The following is a 10,907-nucleotide window of genomic DNA, read 5'->3' as shown; positions in this document are numbered from 1 at the left end:
GGCAGCGAGGCGGCAACCGCGCGCAGCTGCGCGGCGAGCAGCGGGCGGCAGAAGGGCGGCAGGCGCTGCGCGGCCGCCGGCGCAGCGCGGGCTCCGGCCGCGACCAGACCGTCCATCGCTGATTCCAAGTCCGCTTGGGTGACTTCCACCTGCGTGCCATCATTGTAACAACTTAAAGAGCATTTGCGATTTTTTGTAATAGTAACTTATTATGGGAGGGTAAACCGTTTCGTTACGTAACGGCGCCGGTCTGTCTGGCTTTTCGTTTTCTTATGATAGTTATTTTATTACCAAAACAAGATAACGTTTACTCACATTCCTCGGATCAATCATAAGAGCGTGCTCACTCTCATAGACTTGTGGATAAACTCTTCTCAGTGCTTTAAGAACGGCTTCCGAACATAACGCCTTCAAATCCGATCCTACAACATAGTTTATTCATGAAAGCTTATATATTACTTTCAAAAATATCTACCTACTACACTGTTTCTTATTTTCAATCTTTACTTATAAATTGAAGCTACACAGTTTGTTTGAACATGCTATGCTCATGAACTACTCAAGCAATTCCCATTTCTTTTATCATTGGATATATACGTGAGCCAGAGTACTAAAGGCAAGAACACTGCTTACATCAAAGAAAATCCCTTAACACAAATCACTCACCCCCATATCCGCCAGTAATATCAGCGATGTAGTTCAGCGTATCTTCACTGGGCCGTGGAGTCCAGTCCTTGGTGTATATATCCAGTATGTCCCGTCTTCCCCCAGCGTTTGGTGGTGGAAAGTGCAATTCTCGATCGAACCTGCCAGCCCTCCGCAGTGCCGGGTCTACGGCGTCGAGTCGATTTGTAGCTCCTATAACCACCACTTCACCTCTGTAATTCATCCGATTAGATTAAAGACGCGATTTATTAAAATGTTTGTGTTTCTTTAAAGTATGTTATTTGTTTGAGTTTTCATACCAAGTTCACAGAACGAAAATTTCACATGGATATAATCTTTTTCAAGAACATAGCAGTACAATTTTCTTAGACAAAAATAAAAACACGAAGGTTAGAACAAACCTAACATCTTTTCAAACTTATTTTTTCCTCATATTTCAATTCCCCATAATATTAAATACACAAACCGTTAATTTTAACATAAGAAAATAATACCTCTCACAAACGCCATCCATTTCGGCCAAGAGCGTGCCGACGACGCTGGTGTGCACCTGCTCCTGCCGCACGCTGCGCACCGGCGCAAGCGCATCTATCTCGTCGAAGAATATTATGGACGGTTTCATTTTGTTCGCCTGCAATTAATTAAAGTAATAGATATGCACGTGTGGTAGATACCATATTTTGAAAGAAAAGAGAAAAACAAGAAAGTACATTTATTTCTACAAAACAACAACAAAAATAAAATATACAGATAAGCAAACAGAACAAAAAAATCCTTTTTTTTTTCGTTGTATTCTCCTGAATACAACAAAAATGACGACATAAAATAATTAAAAAAAAATTTGCACTGTAGAGAGTACTTATTTACAAATAAGAAAATTTCTCAAAGCACAAAGCATCCTCACCTGTTGGAAAAGTAGTTTCAAATGCCTCTCACTCTCCCCGACCCACTTCTTCAAGCAATCCGCTCCCTTCCTCATGAAGAACGCCACTTTCCTGCCACCAACCAGACTGCACTCGTTGGCCAGAGCTCTAGCTAACAAAGTCTTTCCGGTACCCGGTGGGCCGTGGAACAAAACCCCCTTGGCTGGACGAGTTTTGAACTTTTGAAAGAGGTCCGGATACATGAGTGGAAAGAGGACCATTTCGCGGAGACATTTTATATGCTCTTCTAGCCCTCCCACCTGAAAGTTAAGGATTACACTGTAATTGGAAAAGTCGTTAATTATCAAGCTTATAACATTTTCAATTATCATTGAATTTTATTTTGCAATCAATGACAATATAAGTGATTTGTCTTATCTTAAAGGACCTTAATTTCATAGCAAGCTTTTTTTTAAAAAGCTCGTGAATAAGACCAAAATGTTGCACTGCCAGGTCATAATCTTTTTTTGTATATATTCAATGTTGAATAAATATTGTATGCCATAAACCTTGTAAACTAACTTTCTAAACCGTCTTCTTGAATCACTCTATCTATTTAAAAACTCCATCAAAATCTGTTATAATCATTAATTTTAGAAATCTAAGCACACAGACACACAGTCGGCGGAAAGCGACTTCGTTTAATACTATCTAGTGATAAATCAAAGTATTATTCGAAAATTACCGATGAAAACCGCACACTGCCATCTACATCTATTGGTTGGATATCGCGCAGTGCTCTGTCAGTCTTCTTATCGTCAGTGGATCTCGACTTTTGTCTAAAATAATAAGACGCATTAAAGAATAAATTTTACAAGCGATTTTCAATTTCGTATATGATTTTTTTTCTTTTGTTTTCTAAATATAAGTCACAAACAACCAAACACTTTAATCGTACTGAAGATCAATCGCATATAAAATTTATTCTATACATATAAATGTTATTTCATTTTTATTCATTTCGTTTTCTTTTCTTGATATCAAAAATATTTATTAGATTAAAGTAAAAAATTCTCACCTCCCCTTCGTCTTATTCTTCATGGAAACGTTGAGATCCTCTTCAGTATCAGAACTTGTGCTACTGCTACTGCTACTGCTCGACGGCGATTGAGCTAAAAATCGTATAGTCATATAAATTTTTATAATAACAAATTCATCTTTTAAATTTACGTAAATAACGGTGTATTTTGCATTATAGATTTATCTCTCCATTATCTATTGAACTCGTTCTCAAGCTAAAGGAGAGAATTTCGACATAATTGAATTTTCTAGGAGACGTTTTTTTAAGTTTCATATTATAAAATAGGAGAAAAAATTATCGATTACATTAAATTACAAATTATCTCGCACTTCTACTAATTATACCCGTAATTATATTGAAAACATAAATTTGAAATATAAAATACAAATTAGTATGATGAATTTTGCAATAATGTCGATGATAAAAACAGAAAACTTAATAGAATTGAAGGTTTTTTGTTAATAATGACATGATATGAAGTGATATCAGAAAATAAAAGTAAGATCACAGCCAAACATCTAAATGGGTTACATACCAATTTTATAGTTAATTGCAATTGAACTGAGGTGTATTACTCACATCGAATAGTTTTCCTACGTGACAATTTTGGTTTTCGTTCTCTTAAACTATATGGTTTCTTCCTAATTGTAAATGTGTTACCTGAAATCAACATAAACAGCTTAAATAAAAAAAATATATATTATTTTCACTTGTTCGTTACATTGTCATTTCTTTATTCTATTGGTTTTGATCCATTCCTAAAAATATTTAAAATGCGATAGTAACTCTGTCTGTTTTGTTATGTGTCATATTTGTGTCCGTGTCCCTCGCGTTAAAACCACTGAACCTGTTTAGATGCAACGTAGAACAGTGATAGTTTGAGGCCTAAGAAAGGACATCGGACTGTGCGGGAACGAGAACTGTACGGGAAACAAATTGGATTGTCTGTTTTCTTTTCACGACGCGGACGGAGCCGCGGGCGGAATACTAGTATAAAAACTATACACATCTAAGACTATTTAGTCTTTAACCTTATTTGCCCCTATCCCTATCCTTGGTTAGGTTAGGTTAGGATACCGATTATACGTCATCACTAACAGGGTTAACATCGGACAATGTAATTTTTTTTTTATTCAAGTCTTCTCAATGGCGCAAAATAAGTATTTAGATATGATTTCGACTCAACCCCACTTTCACTTACACCATTTCTTTCACACACACTATTTTTAAATATTGAGTAAAAAGGATGGTTTATATGTATAATAACATCTATTAAGCTACTCCGAATTTAATTTGCGCCAAGTCGCGGGCAAAAGTTAGAGTTATATATAGAGGAAAATATAATTCTTAAATTCACTTATTGTTCCACTGCAAAACCTTCCTAAGACGATTACGTGAGAGAGAGAGGGTGCACATTGCAGGACTTCCAACGCCGCACCGCTGTGCCGCTCGGAGTGGGGGGGGGGGGGGTATTATCTTAAATTTCGTTATTTCGATTCGCGGTCAAAGCACGCGATGAAAACTATGCAATAGATTTAAAATAATAAAGTAAAAGTCCACAAAGTGTGGGTGCACCTCGTCCGCGCGTCTGCCGCGGCGCGATCTGCACGAAGGCCGGCTTGGCGGCGCGCGTGCGGTTCGAGCGGCGCGGCCGCAGCGTGATCTCGCTGCACTCCGACGATGATGACTCGGACGCTGCGGGCGGTGGCGGCCATGTTTATATAATCTATAGTACCCGGATGACCGAGCTTTGCTCGGTATTTTTTTTTTGTTTTTTTATAAATTGTGTTTTTTGGAAATTATATTTAAGTATTATTATTCGCCAATAGATGTCAGGAAGAGTCATAATAAATAGGGACTACTCAAACGCCTCCTATTTGTTAAAAAAGTAGGTTCAAGTCGATAAAACACGAATAAAACACGGATATGACATTTTCTAAAAAAGATTCCTAGCTATATCGATTTATCGCCCCCGAAACCCCCTATATACTAAATTTCATGAAAATCGTTGGAGCCGATTCCGAGATTCCAATTATATATATACATATATATATACAAGAATTGCTCGTTTAAAGATATAAGATATACTATTATAAAGCAAAGTTTTTTTTTTGTTTGTTTGAATGCACTATTCTCAAGAACTACTGGCCCGATTTGAAAAATTCTTTCAGTATTAGATAGGCTATTTATTGACGAAGGCTAAGGGTTATGTACGAACAACGGGCGAAGCCGGGGCGGACCGCTAGTACGTACATAAATGTTCAAACAAACTCTTTTCGCCAGGTCCATGACATATTTAGATAGTTACAAAAATGTTCATTGAACATTGTCAACATTTTATGTTACGAATACGTATATATTTACGTACCTATATATTACGATCTACTAACGAATCGGTCAAACCGCCTTTTTTATTTTTAAGAAACAATCTGCCCTACCCTGATTTACTTTAAATAATCATAAATATAGATGGTATTCTTAAGATTTACAATAAAAAAATAAAATTATAGTTGACTTGAAAATAAAGAGCTTTTCCAATACAATTTCGCATATCACTTTTAACCACTTCACTAACATTCAAAATCGTACCTGACTCTTGTTGGCTATCTTCCTTTTTCTGTTGTCTTCTGCCCCTGCCTCGCCCGCCGCCTCGAGCGGGCTTCTGATTGCTAAAAAAAACACGATTTTTTGCTCTAATAAATACTTTATTCTTTATATTATACAAACCTTGAATTTATCAATCATCAGCTAATTACAAAAACCATCTAAAGTTATACCTTTACAAACATACAAAAAGTTCTCGAAACTCGGGAAATGTTAATTACGTGCCCCGATAATTGAATTTTATTTCCTTTTAAATTTTAATCTCCATTCAATCAAGTGCAAAGGAGAAGCAAATTAAAATATACAAGACAGTTCAATTCCAAACATAGTTTTTTAAACATGCAATGTCTTCAATGTTATATAATTACTTTCAAACTAAAAATGCTAGTTTAAATTCCATTAAAACAAATATTTATCCTGTTATATATGATTTAACGCGCACCATTCAAATACAGTATAATATACTCTACCTTTCACTATCCTCATTTTTCGCCTTCTCCTTATCCTTGTCATCTTTAGCTTCAGGCTCATCCTTGACTTGCGGCTCGCTGGTATCCATTTTCTCGTCTTGTGTCTTTGGCGCCGATTCTGTTACTTTCTTCTCGATGACTGTCTGGTTATTATCATTTTCTGAATCGGATTCTGACGCATCCTATTGAAAGGAGTAAACATTTATTTTTCTGCCACGGGTAAAAGAAAAGAAAGCAAGTGAGAACTACAACTGTCGTTCTTTGACAAAAACTATAGGGAACACAAACCCCGAGGTTAAAGTCAAAGAAATCAAGCTTAGACCAAAGTCATGAATCCATGTCCTAAGTCTTTGAAAGTTAAATGAAGCTCATTTAACTACAGTAAAAAAAAAGTTTTATTTTTTGCTAGGGAAAAATACTCAAAATCATCTGACGTAATTTATTTAATGCATAATAATAATAAGACTTATAACATTGGATACAAAATGAAATATTCGTTTTTAAATTTACCTTAATCATTTTAAACCTAGCAGAAGTTCTTCTCTGTCTAGACAATTGCGTATCTTCATCTGTATTTTGTGGAAGGCTGTTTCTGTTTGATTGTTGCTGCAAATTTGTTTTATACAGAATTATTCAGTGTAAGGAGATTAAGACTGTTGTTTATATTAAAAAAAAAATCAGTTCATTAAATGTGTACTTGAAAAGACAAAAATCTCACAATTTCTCAACACATTTATAGCATAATTATATAAGTAAATAAAAAATGAGATAAAAAAAAATAAAGTTTCAGGTTTTCTTTTTACTATTTCATACTTACAATCTTCTTATTATTAACCCTAGCGTCATCGCCCGAAGTGAATTCATCAGAAGAGCTTGTGGCTGGGAATCCGTACAGATCTGGGTACCCTTTCACTTTCAACTCGTTCGTAATCCAGCTCTCATTGAAGTTGTGATGCAGCAGTTTACGCTTGCGGCAACTGCGCCTTACATCTGTAATATCTTTTATTGGGTAAAAAGGTTATAAAATTGTAATAGAAAATATGTTCTAATAATTCATATTACGCATTTAGGTAATGAAATTGTTATTTATTTTTGTGTACTTAAAAAAAAAGTAAGCAGGCAACAGATAAATGTTTTGGAGGCAAGCCTATGAGCATAACTTGTATGACTTTGCAACTATGAATTCAATCATATTCAACTCAATTTTAGGTCTTTGTTACTTAAATTGTGAAAATTAAGGAAATTGCAACAACTTTATTCATAAGTTAATAACTTACTCTGCTGTATTGGTTTATCCTCACTATCTTCCATATAATTTTTCCTTGGTCCACGGCTTCTACGAATTTTCATGCTCCTATTTGTTGAATCATTTTCATCCGCAAAAAATACCCTCACTTGACGAGATCTAAAAATATTTTAATAAATTTTAAACTATAGAGAAAATTCTGCAATGATGCGGGTACCTCTGTATCAAGACCATTTAAAACTACTCCACCAATATAAAACTTTTTAACAGAATTTACTTTATTTATTATATAATTATTTAATTAACTATTTATTTATTATTTAATGCGACATATCAAACACTTATTGCAACAATCAAAAATTGTTGTTGGTTCCTCCAACTTCACATGTTTCTTGGGCTTTGTGTATTGAAATATTGTTTCATATGTTTATAAGCCTTTATAAGCCATAAAAATAAAAATTAAGAGATCTTTTCACATTAACAGAAAATTTAATGAAGGAGAAATAATAATTTGTGACAATAATAAATAGTAAATTATCTCACTAATTTTACAAATAAAGAAAACATATTTTTATACTCCTATGTGCAAAAAATCAATTGTTAATTTATTATACTAAGTGTTTAACATTTATACAAACAAGTTTCATACCTTCTAGAATACTTTTCAGGTTCTGTATCACTTTCTGGGAACATGATGCGAGGCATCTTGATAGATCTTAATCTGCTTCGATTGTCTTTAAATAAAAATATAAGAATTTATATTAAACATCAATACTTATCCCTAAGGCATATAAACCCGAAAGTGTATGAATTATAATAAATACTCAAATAAAAGTAGTAGTAAAAATGCTCTTAATAACATAATTATCAAAAACTTTATAGTGTTTATCAGTCATAGAGGACAGGTGGCATCTAACTTATATATGTTAAATTCTTACTTGTGACTTGATTGGTTACAGGTGGTGATTCAGATCAATTAATGGTGGAATGGAAACCAATGACACTTATAAATTGCTCTAATACTAAACATTTCTAAAATCATAAGCGAGGATATATTATTATACACTCAATAGCAAGGATATAACATATGCTTGTTAGTGCATTTGCACTTTTATTTGTTGTCTAGTCAAATACAAGAACAGTAGCAAGACAGAGTAAATACAAAGATGTAGATTATGGTTTCTAGTAACAACAAGATGTGAAATATTCCTATCCCTTATCACTTAAAGCTCATGTAGTTTTAGTAAACTGGAATAAAGAATATCTACCAATTATTATAAAATTATGAAACTATGTGTATAACATTTTTATTATGTACAGGTTGTTGTTCAAATGTTTAAAATTTTTTAGTTAAACACTTATCTAAATTAAATTTCCAATTGGATGTGGTGGCCTCATGACGCAAGGGATGGAAGAGCCCTTTAACCCACTTGTAATAAATTGTTCATAAGAAATATTACAATATAATATAATATTTAATTTATAACATATTATATGATGAATATAATAAAAGACAACTTACATCTTGTTGGCCAGCGCTGTATCTTTCTTTTAACTTGAAACTGGCTACTTCTCAATTCCCTCTGAGACCAATTGGAGGCCTGAAATGATTACAGATTGTTATTAACCTTTGCACTCCTAATAAAAGTATTGTAAAAATACAACTTAATACATAATCACAACATCAAAGTAGAAGTAGCAACAATACAATAAGGGTGCTGGGGTTGAGGAAAACTATTTGTACTTCATGCTTATAATCAACAATATTTTAGTTATGTAAAACATCTGACAGCAAATAGCAAGTCATACAATTGTAATTAATAACCTATAGGTTCAAATACTAACAATGTATCAAAAGTTCACATAAGACAAAACCTGTTTGCACTGAAAACGACAAAGCTCATGCAACATCGTGCATAACAAAAGTACCTATAGAAGGAAATGAGGACAGGAAGTAGTTAAAAAAAGGCATTTCGTAACAAGCAAAGATGCAAATTCCATGCATTTAAGATCCTTGCATCGCTGGGAATTCGTCACCTTTTCATCAGAAACACTCCCAGCTTCATTCGGTGAGTAATTTCCATCGTCAACGTCCCCATTCTCTCCGTTACTACGTCTGGTTTTCACCATTGCAAAACACGATTTTTTCACGCAATATCACTATTGAGTGACAACTGAATTATACCTGGATCTCAATAATGTATACAAGAGGTCTTAACAATTACAACGAGTTAGATTCAATCACTTTATAGAGACAAACACGACAAAGATTGCACGTTATCTTCCGCACATGTCGTTAGGCAGCGCCATGTTCAATAAGTAACTAAAGTCTGTGCTCACAATGAAAAGTCAAAAATATATCACTATGTTTGAAAAAGTATCACAACATCGCTTACCTCAATTTATATAGGATTTCTGTTACAAATTCTAATTACGAGTGACTATCTAACTCATTGATTGACGAGGAGATCGCAACGAATCAGGCTAGCATTGTTTTTATTGACAACTGTCAAAAATTCCCGCAATTTTGACACTTTTCGACAGAATCGGATAACTTCTATAAAAACTATAGAATTTATTTTTATTTGTATATACATGGTGATGCAGTTTTTCATTTATTGTTTTTTATCATTCTGTACATCTTGGTTCAATGTTTTGTGGGTTGTTGTTTGAATTTATTTATGCAAAAATGTTTGATATGCCCGTTAGGTGTGCCCGTAATATGTTCACTACCAAGCACTGCTCCAGCCCTCTTATGTGTCTGCAACAATGTGATTTTCCTTCCTAACTTTATTTAGCGTTTTCGTATTGTTTTCTTTTTTCTTCTTTTGACTTGTTCGCCGTACTTTAATAGTATTTGCATAATCTATACTGTCTCTTGTAGGTTTTAACTTGTCACTTGTCAACTGTCACAGTCAGCTGTCATGGTAGTCGAAAGAGCAGAAATTTCCACACAAATTATCGAAACGAAATATTTGCAATTAAAACTATTGTACATATCAAAAGTAATTGCGTTTATTAATAATAATAATGATACATTTGATCCCGTAACTTGATAGTATTCATAGGATTGATAATTAAAGATTATTTATAAAAATGTCTGATACTCCTGAGGTTTCGCCAACAGAACCTATTAAAGATATTGTTGACAAACAACCAAATAAAAATGGAGATGGAAATGATGATATTTCCTCTAAAATGACTGCATCATACAGCGAAATCTCATTTAATTCTGATAATGGTGAAAATAGTGACATCAAAGCACCTGGTCCATCCAGACCGTACGATTTACCATCAGAAAATCGTAAACAAGAAAAAATGCCCCTAGACTTAGACGGACATGTTCGCTACGTGGGCGATATGACTCATTATGTGGCTGACGATCTAGAATTTAAGATAAAACTATCAAGTCCGGTGACCAAGAAGGGTGAAACACCAGTATTTAGTAGTTCCAGTGCATCACGCTCAAGTACTCCTTCAGGAAAATTGTATAGGCAGATACTAGCACCGCAAATTGGACAAATAGATATAACTGTTCTTAACGATTTGGAACATGAAGCTCAAAAAATAGCACAATCAGTTGATAATCTTATAGAAAATTTATCTAGTATTTTACATTCCAATTCCTCACTGACAGCTCAGAATATGGAGGTATATAAAGATGCTGTAGCAAAGACATGTGATGCTATGGACAATAATATAAAAAGTATGTACACTATTCTAGCAAAAGGAGAAGAGGTGTCTCAGGCTATGATACCTGTGCAAGCCCAAGCAGCGAGAATAGCAGAAATCAAGAGATTATTGCAAGTGTTTGAAAGTTACTTTTAGTTATTTAAATTAATACTTTGTAAAGTAAAATATGTATGAGAGTGTATTATAACTTATTTGTATAACTTAAATCTGTGTGAAAGCTATTATTTTATAGTTTAATAAATATATGAAGCTTTTTATTTCTATCAATCAATAAAATAATAATT

The 10,907-nt window shown here is 33.9% G+C and overlaps 2 protein-coding genes across 2 annotated transcripts in view; one reads left to right on the top strand and one right to left on the bottom strand.

Annotated features, from left to right (window-relative positions):
- The window catches only part of LOC119840202 (ATPase family AAA domain-containing protein 2-like), a 19,640-nt gene extending 10,205 nt beyond the window's left edge, over nucleotides 1-9,435 (bottom strand). The window contains exons 1-17 of the mRNA XM_038366715.1: nucleotides 8,968-9,435; nucleotides 8,453-8,531; nucleotides 7,580-7,664; nucleotides 6,962-7,089; nucleotides 6,502-6,674; nucleotides 6,195-6,290; nucleotides 5,685-5,866; nucleotides 5,200-5,279; nucleotides 4,186-4,305; nucleotides 3,190-3,270; nucleotides 2,608-2,701; nucleotides 2,275-2,368; nucleotides 1,571-1,849; nucleotides 1,161-1,297; nucleotides 667-878; nucleotides 316-422; nucleotides 3-149 (exon numbers count right to left, since the gene is read on the bottom strand). Coding sequence (XP_038222643.1) covers nucleotides 3-149; nucleotides 316-422; nucleotides 667-878; nucleotides 1,161-1,297; nucleotides 1,571-1,849; nucleotides 2,275-2,368; nucleotides 2,608-2,701; nucleotides 3,190-3,270; nucleotides 4,186-4,305; nucleotides 5,200-5,279; nucleotides 5,685-5,866; nucleotides 6,195-6,290; nucleotides 6,502-6,674; nucleotides 6,962-7,089; nucleotides 7,580-7,664; nucleotides 8,453-8,531; nucleotides 8,968-9,060 — 2,187 coding nt within the window. The 5' untranslated portion in view covers nucleotides 9,061-9,435. The remainder of the gene's footprint in view (nucleotides 1-2; nucleotides 150-315; nucleotides 423-666; nucleotides 879-1,160; nucleotides 1,298-1,570; nucleotides 1,850-2,274; nucleotides 2,369-2,607; nucleotides 2,702-3,189; nucleotides 3,271-4,185; nucleotides 4,306-5,199; nucleotides 5,280-5,684; nucleotides 5,867-6,194; nucleotides 6,291-6,501; nucleotides 6,675-6,961; nucleotides 7,090-7,579; nucleotides 7,665-8,452; nucleotides 8,532-8,967) is intronic.
- Nucleotides 9,436-9,835: 400 nt separating this feature from the next.
- On the top strand, nucleotides 9,836-10,877 carry LOC119839895 (BLOC-1-related complex subunit 6). Its single transcript, XM_038366327.1, has one exon. It carries the CDS (start codon nucleotides 10,027-10,029, stop codon nucleotides 10,756-10,758), a length of 732 nt encoding a protein of 243 aa, XP_038222255.1. The 5' UTR covers nucleotides 9,836-10,026; the 3' UTR covers nucleotides 10,759-10,877.
- The last annotated feature ends 30 nt before the right edge of the window (nucleotides 10,878-10,907 follow it).

The sequence above is a fragment of the Zerene cesonia genome, chromosome 5 (genome assembly GCF_012273895.1).
Source record: "Zerene cesonia ecotype Mississippi chromosome 5, Zerene_cesonia_1.1, whole genome shotgun sequence".
In the NCBI taxonomy this organism is placed as follows: Eukaryota; Metazoa; Arthropoda; class Insecta; order Lepidoptera; family Pieridae; genus Zerene; species Zerene cesonia.
This window is presented reverse-complemented; position numbering and strand designations above follow the sequence as displayed.